The 14,922-nt window shown below is 36.7% G+C and overlaps 1 protein-coding gene across 5 annotated transcripts in view; it reads right to left on the bottom strand.

Moving 5' to 3' along the window:
* Positions 1-14,922, bottom strand: part of Dcaf6 (DDB1 and CUL4 associated factor 6) — a 118,007-nt gene that overhangs the window by 81,395 nt on the left and 21,690 nt on the right. For all 5 annotated transcript variants that reach the window (XM_013354808.2, XM_026777519.1, XM_013354809.2 and 2 more), the window contains exons 2-5: positions 12,981-13,042; positions 8,646-8,738; positions 3,893-4,078; positions 392-505 (exon numbers count right to left, since the gene is read on the bottom strand). In XM_013354808.2, coding sequence (XP_013210262.1) covers positions 392-502 — 111 coding nt within the window. In that variant the 5' untranslated portion in view covers positions 503-505; positions 3,893-4,078; positions 8,646-8,738; positions 12,981-13,042. The remainder of the gene's footprint in view (positions 1-391; positions 506-3,892; positions 4,079-8,645; positions 8,739-12,980; positions 13,043-14,922) is intronic.

Genomic DNA, 14,922 nt, shown 5'->3' with positions numbered 1-14,922 from the left:
AGAAGTCAGAGGTCAATGTCAGGGGTCATCCTCAATTGCTCTATACCTTATTCTTTGAGACAGTGTCTCACGAACCCTGAAGCTCACCATTTCCGTTAGGGTGGCTGACTACTAAGCTCCAGTAATCTGCCTATAGGATTACAGATGCACACTGCCATGCCAGCTTTTACCTGGGTTCTTGGGTTTAAAACTCAGGTCCTTTACAGAGTCATCTCTCTATCCTCTATAAAAATATATTTAAATGGACAACCGAAATAGAAGTTTCTCAACCTCGTTAATACTGAAAGAATTTTGTGATTGAAAATTTTAGCAAAATAAAACTATCACCAAAGGTATTATTGAATCATAATTACATTTTCTAAATCACTTGTTATAAAACTTGGATTCTTACATCTTTGCAGTCTTCTTTTGTGCAACTAGTTTTGATGCGTGTGTCAAACCACCTAACAGTTCCATCTTCACCACAGGACAGAAAGGTGTAAGGGTCATTTGGTACAGTCATAATCTGAAGATGAAACAAAAGAAACACTACTAAACAACTAAACAGGCAGCTTAGAAACACACTGCTGTTTAATATATCCGTGAAGGTGAACACAGCAAAACTATCCATGTATGTCATTATCTATGATTTATCCAAAGCATGATTTAAAACAGAGAATACACAGACATATAGCAGCCTTGGAAAATATGATTTCTTTGAAATTACATTAATAAAACTTCATATAAGATTTTCCAAAATTATAAGCTTTGAGCAACTTAACTTTGGAAGTATGTTTAAATTAAGGATGCTGAAGTGGGAAGATTATGCGGAATTATCCATATGGAGCCAAAATAATTATAAAAATCATTATGAGTCAAAGAGGGAGGCAAAAATCTGTCAGAAAAGACCACAAGATAATGGAAAAATTCAAGTAAAGAAACACAAAAAACATTTTGAAGAATTGACTTAAAAGATGGAGGAAGGAACCCTGATTCAGAGCAGTATAAAGGTTATTGAAGTGGAAAAAGGTAAAATCATAAGGTTCATAGACCCATAAACACTTGAATTTGAGCCTAGAAAGATTAATTTTAGTTGACTTTTAGAATTATTAGATTTTAAAAAAATGTATTGCTTAAAGTCTTATGTATAGATATATTTATTGTATCTGTTTCTCTAAAACTTCTAGTACTGATATTTCTTTGCTTTTATTGAACAAGTTTATAAACAACACAAAACAATAAGACATACATCACAGAAGGCAATTATAAAAAGCACACTCAACACAAATGAAGGGAATGCATATTTCAAGAAAGATATGACTTTTGACTTATTTCATATTTGTGAGAAATGTGATTACTACATCATCTCAATGAGTTAGAAGTGCTGAATTATTTAATTATGAAGTCATTTTATCAGTAAAACATATTTGCAACTTGTTGCTGACTCAGCTCTGATGACTTCATTCAATAAAAGGGTCATTTTTCACTTAGTATACTACTGTCTATAAACCAAATTGCAGAGCACATATTTCCTAAAGTATTGTTTATATGATTGATTTAATTCCTTCATCTAATTAGTTCACTAGTTTAGAAAACCAAGTTTCACTCAGGCAATTACAATATGCATCATTAGAACATTTATAAGTGATGCCCTGTGACAAAGACTAGACCAGTTCAAAGCAAATTAGGAAATCTGTGTCTAGTCTAGATGTTGACCTAGTAATAGATTTAGTGACCATACCTGAAAATACCATTCAGTGTCTCAGTTGACTTCTCGTTAGCTGGAAGATGTAGGACTCTCAGCTACCTCTCCAGCACCATGTATGCTTGTACACCACCATGTTCCCTGCCATGATGATAATGAACTGAACCTCTGAAGTATAAGTAAGCTATCCCAATTAATGTTTTCCTTTATAAGAGTGGGAATGATCATGATGTCTCTTTATAGCAACAGAACCCCTAAGACAGAAATTGGAACCAGGAGTGGGGTACTAAAGCTTTGATAAGCCTGATCATGTTTTTGTTTGGAGTAATATTGACTTTGGTACTTGGATTAGGAAAGCAGCGAAACGCTTAAGCACTGCTTAATAGGCCATACTAGTAGAACACTAAAGAGAGTTGCAAAGAGTTATTTGAACTGTGGGGTGCTGGCTCACAAGGTTACAGAGGAGAAGAATATTATTAATACACGGCCTAGAGATCATTCTTGTGATACTGAGGTGAAGAATGTGACTGCTCTTTGCCCTTTTCCAAAGAATCTGCCTAGGTTAAAATAAGAAGTTTTGTATTACTTCCGTTGGCAGAAGAAATCTCAAAACAGCCTAGTATAGACTCTGCCATGTGGTTATTAGGGTAACTCTAATGAAGATTTATAAAACAAAGAAGCAAACTGAGCAGGGTACATTACAAAATCTATAAATTGAGAAAAGGGGCACCAGGACAGAGCTAAATTCTGCGCTAAAAGAGATCAATAGATTAAGATGAATAAAGGAGTGGTAGGCTCAGGGCAAGATCACACCCAGCTAAGTTTCTAACTCAAAGAACTAAAGCAAAGCTTAGAGCTGGGAGTGGTGGTACACACCTTTAATCCCTGAGTTGAGGCCAGCCTGGTCCACAGGACAAGTTCAAGGACAGAAAGCTAGTGAGGACGCAATTGAATGAGGGGGGCGTGATCCAGTTCCAGGAAGCAGCAGAGTTTGGCAGCTTCAGCCTGTGGTTCTGGCTTTAGAGTTATGGATAAAAGAAACAGGTTATGGAATTTGCCTTCATGCCAAAGGAAAACTGCTGAGGCCAGGATGTGTCCGGATGTCCCTGAGTGTAGCCCTAGTAGAGAGGTCATTGCGTGAAGCTGTGAAGTTGAAGCCTGGATTGCCTTGGAGAACCCAAGATGTTAGAGATGACAGAGTTTTAGGATACCTGTAGAGGAGAGCTCTAACAGGGAGTGGAAACATCCCAAGAGAAAGAAGTGTGTGGTAGACAACAAAGCTAAATGGAGTTGAAGATTTGAAAAGCTTTTGATGTCAGACATGGAGATGTAGAGTTTGGAGTCTACCCAGCTGGTTTTCAGTATTGCTTTTGTCCGGTATTTCCTCACTATGCTCTCTGCCCTATGTTTTGGAATGGTAATGTATATCATGTTGAAGTATGTGATCTGCTTTTGATTTTGATTTTACAGGTAATTACAGTTAAGAGGTTGCAAGAATCTCAGAAGAGACTTTGAATTCTAGACTTTTAAACATTGTTGAGACTGTGATAGACTATGGGTACTTTTGAAGTTGGGCTGAATGCATTTTGCATTATGATATTTTTAAAAGCTTATGGGGGCCAGGGAGTGGAATGTGGTAGCTTGAATGTAATTAGCCCGCATAAGCTCATAGGGAGTGACACTTTTAGGAAGTGTGGCTTTGTTGGAGTGTGATCTGGCCTTGTTATATCTCAGGTGACTTCCTGTTGGCTGGAAGATGTAGGATTTGCAGTTACTTATCCAACACCATGTCTGTCTGCACACTGCCATGCTCCCCACCATGATAATGGACTGAATGTCTGAACTAAGTAAGCCATCCCAATTAATGTTTTCCTTTATAAAAGTTGCCGTGGTCATGGTGTTGTCACAGCAATAGAAACCCGAAACCCTAACCAATAAATGCACAAAGGGAATAAGGGCTAGCACCTGTTTAAGGCATGATTGTTTAAGCAACTGCAAATTCATCTTACAATACTAATACTTGATTCTTACTTTTATAACTTTATCCACAAAATTTATGAAGATAAACTTTCAGAAGGCTTTGGTGAAATACAACCTGCCAATAATTTCTATACTTAACAGTGTAGATGCATGTGTAAATAAATGCAAAGATACATCTCTACATTTACACAGAAGCATGCATTTACACATGCAATCACAACACTGTACCTCATAAGTAGTTCCATAATGGCATGTAAATTGGCACTGTCTGTTTGTTTCCACATCTTGCTCGATATTAGTATAGAATATGACTCCATCTCCAGAGCAAGACACAATCTGCTTATCATCTGTGCATGGCAAAAACTTTGCACTAAATATATTTGCTCGATGCCCAGAACGGATTGTTGTCAAAACCTGAAACATACAAAAAAAATGTAGTTCATAGCAAGTATTTTTCTCCTAGTGAGAAACATTCATGTTTAATATAATCGCAACTAGTAATAAATTCTCACTGACATCCTCAACAAAAGATTAGTGTTTGATTCCAAACTAATTATAAAATTATAGAATCTCACATATTTTCTTTTGTTCTGAGATAAGAAAATTATCACCAATTTGAGTAATTCCCTGGAAAGCAACTTCAATCACACTTCTTATTTAAATCACTTATCTCTCTCACTCAGAAATTCTTGGTAACTAAGAAAGAACCATTTGGATTGACTTTTGAAACAGTATGTACTAGATGATTGATTTGTTTTCTTTCAAGACAAAGAATCAAAATGACTGAAAAACAAATTAATAAAATGGTAAGATAAGCATGTAGCATAAGTCCCAATGTCTATTTCCTTACTGTGACAGAAATAAAGGTTAATACTAGTGCTTAATATTTGCAATATACATTGCAAATCGAGTACTGATTCCTCTATAGGATTTAAAAATTGGGAGTAAAAATAACCAAAAACAAACAAACACAAAATCCTGAACAAGACAGTCCAAAGATAAACAGACGATCCTTAAAATTATGAAAAAAATGTTCAATTTTATTCATAAAGGAAACTGAAATTGTACTGAGATACCAATTCTTGTTCAGCAGATTGGAAACAATTTAGAAGCGTGACAACAGCCTCTCTAAGCAGGCCTGCAGGTGTGCTAAATGACAGCAAAGCACAAGAGTTCATCAAGAACTCAGAAAACTATTTATGTGTCAACCCCACACTCAGGAAAGTTAATTTCTAAGAATTTATCCTGAAGCTATACCTCTAGTAACACTGAGTTATTACTTACATGAGTAAAAAAGACTAGCTTAATGAATTGTTACATCCATCTCCACAACAGAGAATAAGGTGAACAGAAATATGTGTTGTGCCTTAAAAAACAGGAGGAAAAGGGAGAAACTATGTGACAATGTAGCCACAAAGTTGGCTTGCTGATGTCTCATGGAGCAAATATGAACAACACAGCACAGTACCAATGTAAACCTCTGCAATCTCAGCTCCTGGGCAACAAAGGCAGAATTGGGAGCTCAAACTCTAGGCTAGACTACAGAGCCAGTTCCAGGCCAGCCTGTGCTACACAGCAAGCCTCTGTCTCAACACACAAAATAACAACAAACCCCAGTATCAATGGTAGATTATAATATACTGAATTAAAAATACAAATCTGTAAATTCACAAATTGCTTTAAAGGTTTTAAGGACAAAAAAATAGTGGCAGAAAAAAAAATCACTACAGTCTAGATCTTGAACATACTGGTTCTGGGGGGTATTAAAAGCCCATTTATTTAAAGGACTGGTCCCCAGGGTAGAAATACTTAGGAGGAAGTAGAAGATCTGGGAGATCACAGGAGTATATAACTGAAAAGGTATTGTAGGATCCTAGTGTTGATTCTCTTCCTCTTTACTTCCTGCCAATGAGGCCAGTGCCTAGACTATCACAAAATCCTGCTGTGATATGCTACCCAATCATAAACCCAAAACAACAGAGCCAATGAGCCATGAGCTGAAACCGCCAAAGCCACAGGCTGAAATAAACCCATCCTCCTTTAAAGTTAATCATCTTAATCATTTTGTTAGTGATAGATGCAGAAAGCAAGGGCTGGAGTCAAGTAGAATAGACCACACCTTTAGTTCAGTCAGCTGGCATACTGAAGCAGGAGGATTATGTGAATTTGGGAACAGCCTGGGCTGCACAGTGTTTCAAAGGTAGGGCAAGGTCCTTAAAAAATAAAAGGGAGGGGTGAAGGTGCTGGCTACTCCTGCAAAGGACTCAGGTTTGGTTCCCAGCACCCAGATGGCAGCTAACAACCAGCAGTAACTACAGTTCCAAGGTATCTGGTGCTCTCTCTGACCTCTTCACACACTTAGCATGCACATAGCGCACATATATACATGCAGGTAAAACACTAAAACACATAAAATAAAAATAAATATTTTTTAAAGGAATGGGGGCTGGAGAAATGGCTCAGAGATTTAAGAACACTTATTGCTCTTTCAGAAATTAGAGTTCAATTCCCTACACCCACATCACAGTCCATAACTCTTTAACTTGAAGTTCCAGGGGATCCAAGGCTATTTTTTTGGCCTTGGAAGCACCAGGAACATACGTGGTACAAACATACATATGTATGCAAAGCATCCATATACATAAAAGGATTTTTTAAAACAAAGAAAGATTAAAGAAAATAGAACATAAGGCTACAGCAATGTCTCAGGGTTAAAGTCACAGAAGTCTGACGACCAGAACTTGGACTCCCCAGAAACCATGTGAATGCCAAGTGTGCAAACAGCCCATCTGTAATTTCAGCCTTGGAAGGCAGAGCCAGGGAACCACAGAACAAGCAGGCTAGCAAGCTAGCCATAACCTCTGCTATGGTTTGACTGAGAGATCCTGCCCCGATGTAAAAAGGAGCCATCGAAGATGGTTCTTCCTAACACCAACATTGGACCCCTACATATACATATGTATGCCCACACACATGTGCACCTATATACATAGAAAAACATGTATATACAAATATGCACACCAATACTACACACACACAAATGGAAAAGGAAGAAAAAATATAACATAACTTAAAAGTTTATAATATTTTAGGAGTCAAAAGAAAGAAACTGGTAGTATTTATATTCATGAGGACTATATGATAAAGTTACTTTTATTTTTTATTTGTTTGGTTTTCAAGACAGGGTTTCTCTGTGTATCCCTAGCTGTCCCGGAACTCACTCTGTAGACTAGGCTGGCCTAGGACTCACAGAGCTCTGCCTGTCTCTGCCTCCCTAGTACTAGGATTAAAGGTGTGCACCACCACCGCCTGGCTGATAAACTTACTTTTAGCTGAGAGTGGTGGGGCACACCTTTTATCTCCACATGGGGGAAGAAGAGGTAGGTAGAGCTCTTTGAGTTCTAAACCAGCCTTGTCTACATAGCAATTTACAGGGCAGTTAGCGCTATACAGTGAGATTCTACTTAAAAATAATACAAAGCAACAAAACAAAAAACTATTGTTCTAAAAAGTTTTATCCTGGGGCTAGAGAGATGGCTCAAAAGTTAAGAACACTTCTTGTGGTACCCATGCTCAGTTCCCAGAACCCACCTGGCAGTTCACAACCATCTTTAACTCCAGTTCCAGGGAATCCAACACCTTCTAACCTCTACGGACACCAAGTATACAATAGAAGCACATACATATACATACACAGATACAGGCCAAACACTAATATACATAAAATAAAATAATCTGAAAAAAATTAAGCTTTATCTTTTAATATAAAATTAATGGTGTAACTAAATATATTAGAGTACTATCATTATCATCTACAAAAATTTAATTAAAAATTCCTTTAATATTTCTGATATTTCTCTAAATATTTAAAATTAAAATACTTGAGATGTTCCTAAGTTGTGAAATACAGAATGTTATGATATATAAGTTTAAACAAGGCTTTCCTAAGAGATTCAGACCCCAACTCTGTAATCCAATTTAAATAACGTATGCTATTAATTCTGTTGTGAATATTTGCCCTTTGAAGTTCTCTGAAACATGAAAAAAGTTTGTAATTTGGAGAGTTTCACAAATAGTAAAAAATGAAATATTATGCAATCACACAGGAAGCAGAGTTATTGCTGGTTTAGAGGCAGTCTTTTTTTAAGATTTATTTATTTGATGTATATGGTTCTCTGTCTGCATGTACACCTGCATGCTGAAAGAGACCATCAGATCCCATTATAGAAGGCTGTGAGCCACCACGTGGTTGCTGGGAATTGACCTCTGGAAGAGCTGCTAGTATTCTTAACTGCTGAGCCATCTCTCCAGTCCCTAGAGGAAGTCTTGATACTGTAACCCAGATTAGTAATGAACTTAAAATCCTTCTGCTTCTACCTCCTGGCTGCTAGGATTAAAGGTCTGTGCCAGCAAAAAGTTATTTCCAATATGCTACAAAATTCTCCTACTCAAACACCTTAATGTTAATGAAAAGAAAAAAATACGATGACTTCTTTTGTTCAAGTTCTATTACTGAAACATCATTTGCCTATTATAACCACTTGGATTAAAGTGAAGGATGTTTTAAGTTTTCTCGAGTCTAAAGCACATTGAAAACTTAAATATTCCAGCAGGGCATAGTGATACATACCTTTAATCCCAACATTCAGCAGGGAGAGGATCTCTGTGAATTTGAAGCCAGCCTGGTCTACAAAGTGAATTCCAGGCCAGACAGAGCTAAATGAAAGACCCTGTCTCAAACACACACACACACACACACACACACACACACACACACACACACACACACACACACACACACACAAAGAAAAATCTTACATATTCCAAAGAAAAATGCAGTACCTACATGTAACAATGTCTAAATTACACAATTAACTTTAATAAAGAGGATATTCTAATACAAATGCCTATCCTGTGGTTAGAATATCCACATTCCTAGCTTCTTTTTTATCATTAAATTACACATATTTAACCACTTCACCTTTCTGCTGTATGGATTACTAATAACAAGTTTGGTGTCATCAGATCCAGATAAAATATATTCTCCAGTGTCATTCCAACAGATTGTATTAACCTAAAGAGAAAACAAAAAAGAAACATAAGCAAATTAGACATAAAAAGAAGTAAACCACCTTTCACTTACCCGTGTTACAAAATTTACAGCACTAATAATACTGTCTGTGAAGCAAAGTTTACAGACTAAATAACTGGACTTCAGTTCTTGATTCACACACAAGAGTCCTGGACACCATGGCTACATCCTACAAGGGCAAGAAACTGCAAAAATCAACCACTGTTCTTAGATAATCCACAAAAACTATTGCCCATGACCAAAGACACAAGGCATTCCTGACTTGAGCAGAGAAATAAAAACCTCTGCAGAAAGCCATGTGTGGGTAGGAAAACTTGATTACAATATGCTGAAGACGTTAATAAAGTAGAGAATACACAAGAATGGGTGATCTAAAGCAGACAGGGGATTCTTAAAAAAGAACAGTAAAGTAGAGATCAACGAAAGTTTAAAAGAAATGAAGAATGACTTTGATAGGCTAGTTAGCATACTGGACATAGTTGGGGAAAGAATCTCTGACCTTAATGATATATAGAAGGAGGAAACTGAGAACAAGTCCTGAAAAGAGGCCACACGAGGCTGGTTAACTGATCAGAATTAAGTGATGAGAAGAGGCTGGAATGCTCCAGGTCCCAAGTCTGATTGCAATTTATCTTGGGCTAGCTTTAGCTCACTTTATAGCCATTCCTTGGCCACCTGTGTCTGACCCAGCATCCTATGACTGTCAGGTGAACCCTTTTGAAATGTGTAAACTTAGCAGACCATTAGCTTTTGTCAATGCAAAAGCTAAGACTTCTCAGGTAACACCTGAGAGAGAGCTTTCCCCACTTTGCTGAGCCTACCTACCTAATACTTCCGTTATTGTATTTTTTTAAAAGTATCTTGACTTACAAATATCTTTATTCTGTTACTATAAAAATTTTCAGAAAAAGTTACTGTGTTGAACATGAAATTTAGGGTCACCCACCATCATTCATATCTGGCTCCAAAATAAACTCTCTCTTTGAGGTGAGAACTGTGTTTCTTACATCAAAATAACTGAGTATTTTTCAAACTAAAGAAAATCAAAGATAAAGAAAACAGTCCTGAAAGAATCCAGAAGAGGTACATCATCCATAGAGGTTAAGATAAAAATGTCACCTGACTTCTCAGGAAGTATGAAAACAATCAGGGTAGAATGATATAAAGTGCTGAGAGAAAATAAAACATTCACAAAGAATTCTGAATTCCATAAAATCACCCTTTCAAAATTAAAGACTAAATAAAGACAGTCTCCAACAAACAAAACTTGAGAATATTTGTTTCTGAGAGAACTACCTTGCAAGAAACGTTAAGAATTGTTTTTTTTTAAGAGAAAGGGAAAATAACAGGTCAGAAAATTTGGATCTACATAAAGAAAGTAATATAGCTAGAAAGAAGGATTTGCATTAAAAGCATTTGCTACTCTTCCAGAAGACCCAGCTCTAGGGAGATTCAGTGTCTCTGATCTCCAAGGAAGAAGAAATCACTATAGGTCACACAGCAAGATTTAGGCAAGCCAGTGCTACGTATCAAGAATCTGTCCATAAATAAATAAATAAATAATCAACAGCAAATATGCACCTATACTTTTGCTCCATTTATTCCACTTCTAGGTACCTACCAAAAAGAGTAAAAACAAACAAAACTGTACACAAATGCTTCATGGTAATTCCGTAGTCTCTAGTTAGAAATAATGTCCACCAGCAAGTTAATAGTCAAATTATAGTGCACCCATATCATGAGCACAATAACAAATAACCACTGACATCTTCAAAATGAATGAATCTCAAGATAATTATTCCAAGCAATTCTAAGTAAAGAAGCATCAAAAAGAATGCAAGGCCAGAGACACAGCGTTCAGTGTTAAAGCATTGAGACAGCACACACGGGACTTTGAGCTTGATCCCTGCCATAAAGGGACAAGGCAAAATGATTCTATTTACTAAAATTCTAGAAAATACAAATGACACCACAGTTAAAACTGATAACCCACTATCAGAAGATTAGCTTAAAATATAAATAAATTTACAGTGATTAAAAAGAGAGAGATTGACGGGGTTGGAGAGATGGCTCAGAGGTTAAGAGCACTGGCTGCTCTTCCAGAGGTCCTGAGTTCAATTTCCAGAAATCTTATCATGGCTCACAACCACCTATAATGAAATCTGGTGCCCTCTTCTGGCAAGCAGGCAGAACGCTGTAAACACATTAAATAAATAAACCCTTTAAAAAAGAGAGACTGACTAGGGTTAATTATGATAATGAGAAATGAGAGGATGAATTGATCTTAGTAGTTGACTGATAAGTTGATTTGATGACTTCAATAAATACATATATTTAAACTTAACAAAGTACAGTTGCTTATGGTCCCCTGAAGGTGTCAAATATCATCTTAATAAGTACAGTCAACTTTTAGGAGAAGTTAATGCATAAAAACAGATCAAACTGGCATTATTATCAACTATACTAGACGCTTGAATGCATGAATGACTAGCCTATACAATTACTAAATGAACATAATAATGTACAACTTAGAATTTTATGCACACCCAAATCATAAATCAGGTGTGAAGGCAAAGAAAAAAAAGGTTTTGAGTTGTGATAAAGTTTATTTTTAGAAAAAAAGTGCCTGAGAACATAGCAAAACCTAAAAGAAAGTTAAAGATGGGAAAATACAGATGATATCAAATCTATGTGCAACTAATATTTGGAAATCTTTCTTTGGCAAAGATAAAAGATTTGATCTTTGGCTCCTAAAGGGTATAAAACCTGACATATAACACAGTCTTTAGCCCTCTTCAGTGAACAATTCCTAAGGGTTCTAAGAATTCCTGGATATTTATTCATTTAGTATCTTCCTAAAGAAAATCTTTGAAGAGGTTTTCTCAGTACAAATGTGCCAAGGCAGAGGGGCAAGTATATTGACTATGAATACATATGTTTAGACAATTATAATGCTATATAATAAATAAAATGAAAAAACTAGCATAAAGATACTGATTAAAGATGGCATGCTATCTAATTAGTGGTCAGGGAAAGCTTTTCTGTTAAACACTTCAAAGAGAGCCAAATGAAAATAAGTAAGCATCACAGAAACATGGGAGAGACTTCTATTTTATAAGACATAAAATATAAGGCAGATGCCCAGGTGTGGGGGAACAAACAGAGTAATTTAAAACATTGTTTTAAGAAGTAGACCAGTCAGCTAAGAAGACCCAAAAGAAGTGAGTCAATGAGGTGGAAAGAAAATAAAGAGAATACGGTGTTAGCAGAAAAGCATTTCAACAGTGAGGAGAAATTCTAATGACAGCTAAAGTAAGCACGGGCTCTGGAGAGAAAGTCATAATAATTTTCATGAAAGCAACTTCAGTAAAGTGAATGAAATAGATGCCTCATAAGGAAAAAACTCACCTGGGCTTCAGACACAACAAACCCAAACCTTGCAAACATTTTTCTAAATTCAAAAACAAGTTTTCAGAGCAGAAGTATGTTCAAAGTATACTGTATGAAATTTTCAAAAATATTTTTTCAAATATACTTATGTATTTTTATTTGTGTCTGTGTATGCGTATGTGTGTGTGCATGCGTATGCATGTGTGTGTGTTTGTGTTTGAGATAAGGTCTCAATGTAGCTCAGGCTAATCCTGAACACACTACATAGTTGAAGATGACCTTGAATTCCTGAATCTCTGGCCTTCTTCTCATGTGTACTAGGGCTACATATATGCACCCAGCACACTTTAATGCTTTAATTAAAAAAACTATCCATCCACAAGCTCCCCCACATCCCCTACTTTCTTCCTTTCCTTCTTTTTTTCTGAGACACCATCTCACTATAAAGCCCTGGCTGGTCTAGAACTCATTACGTGAGCCAGGCTGGCCTTGAACTCATGAGAATCACCTGCCTTGGCTTCCTACGAACAAGGATTAGAACTGTATGTCACCATACCTTACTTACCCCTTTTTCCTTGTTTTTCAAGACAGAGTTTCTTTGTGTGTCCCTGGATGTCCTAGAACTCACTTTCTAGACCAGGCTGTCCTCAAATTCACAGATCTGCCTGCCTCTGCCTCCTGAGTGCTGGGATTAAAGGCTTGCGCCACCACTGCCTGCTATTTTCCTATTTTTAAAAGTCAGTTATAATCCATACTAGGAGGATCAGGACATTTCATAAGACATTTAAACACATTACTAAAGCCATTTATAGTTAAGAATTAACCATTACTTACACAGCCATCATGCACATTTAAGGTTGCTTCAAGTTTTAATCTTTGGATAAATTCTCTTCTTCCTGTTTAAAGGGAAAGAATTTAATAAATCATACAATCTCCACTGAAATTAAGAGTCTACGACCTACCACAACATGAGTCAGTCTCTAATTTCAGCTCTACCTATATTCTCTATTCTCTATAAAGTGAATGATACTAGACAAATTAACCCTCTGAAGTCTATTTCCTCATGAATATAACTAACTTACAAAAGACAACACGGTATCTAAACCACAGGAAATACTTGTTTCTCCATCTCTTAATTTAACAAATAGTACTCACTGTTCCAGATAATGTTCTAGAAGCTAGGGCTACAGTATTCCCTTGGGCAAGGGTAAAGATAGTAAAAGCTGTATCAGTTATGAACAAATTAGTAGGAAAATAAAGAAGGGCAAAGGGGATTAAAGAAAATTGGTGGTAGGGTGAAATTTTCCATGTTAAACAGAGTGGCAAACAGTAATAATAAGATGCAACAATTTTTAAAAAGATTTATGTGTTTTTATTTTAGGTGCACAAGAATTTTACCTTCAAGTATGTATGTACACTGTGTACAAATCCAAATCCTTTGCAAGAACAAGAACTCTAACTGTTAAGCCATCTCTCTAGCACACCATTATTTTAAACAAATATAGAGTAGAAAATAATATAACTAAATCAGCCTGAATGCCCATTAAGAGCAAAATAGTTTAATGTTGCAAAAATAGGTTAAGTTCCTTTTCTGAAAAACGCGAAATGAATTTTTACCAAAGATAAACCAGAAAGCGTGTTTACTTGCAATGGAAGCTGAATTTATAACAAAAAGTTGCAATTAACTAAATAATCAGGCTGATGAGTTATCAAAATTATACTAAGTTCTACACTCTGTCATGAAGGGCAATCTTTTCTGTCATACTTTCTCTTTATTCAAAGAAAAGGTCCTCAAGTTAATCATTTTGACTTCCTTCATATTTTTAAGTGGTTTGATGGCTAGGTATAGGAAAAAACATTCAGAATTTAGAAATTATGGGAGGGATTTGTTCTATGATTCCTAAATTTATTTAAAATTAGAGAAATTCAGTTTAATAAACCACATTGTTAAACACTGTTCTTTGTAACACCCCCTTTCCTACCTTGCCAGTCCTAGGGATTGAACCTCATGGCCTCATGCACGCTAGGCAAGAATATCTACCAGAGAGCTATATTATCAGCCTAGAATAGGCTGAACTGCAGAGGCCAGGTGCAATGTCATGAAATCACATTTCATTTGCGATATAAATACTGCTATAAAGAATTTTTATAAACATAAAATTATATAGATATTGGTGTATATGGGGATAATCTCTTTGTACACTGTGTGAAGATGCGTCTCTGTCCTTCCTTGCCTGCATAGAACACCTTCTGATTAGTTTAATAAAGACCTGAATGGCCAATACTAGGTAGGAGAAGATAGGTAGGACTTCCAGAGAAAGATTCTGGGAAAGAATCTGAGGCATGGAAGATTCACCAGCCAAACATGAAGGAAGTTAGACATTCTGAGGAAAGGTAGTGAGCCATGTAGTGTTGGGAGCTGAAGATCCCTGGCCCCTTGACTTTCTTTGCCTGCCTCAGATCCTTTGCCTGCTGGTGTGAACTGAGCAAAACACCTGTGCCTGCAGCTACTCTGCTTAATAGTAGAGGAGTGGGTTCTGAGGAGGCCTGCAGCTGAAAGATTCTGAGAGCTGGGGTGTGGCTATCAGTTAAGGATCCCTATATAAGCTTCCCTGGAGCACAATAAACTTGGCACTCTTGTATCAAGGATGACCCGTGTCTGTCTGTCTGTCTGTCTATCTCTCTCTCTCTTCCTTGTCTCTGTCTCTCTCTCTCTCCCCCTTGTCTCTGTCTCTCTCTCTCTCCCGTCTCTCTCTCTCCTCTCTCTCTCTCTCTC

Source organism: Microtus ochrogaster, unplaced genomic scaffold, assembly GCF_000317375.1.
Source record: "Microtus ochrogaster isolate Prairie Vole_2 unplaced genomic scaffold, MicOch1.0 UNK70, whole genome shotgun sequence".
Taxonomy (NCBI): domain Eukaryota; kingdom Metazoa; phylum Chordata; class Mammalia; order Rodentia; family Cricetidae; genus Microtus; species Microtus ochrogaster.
The sequence above is the reverse complement of the archived record's forward strand: the minus strand, read 5'-3'. Positions and strand labels throughout refer to the sequence as shown.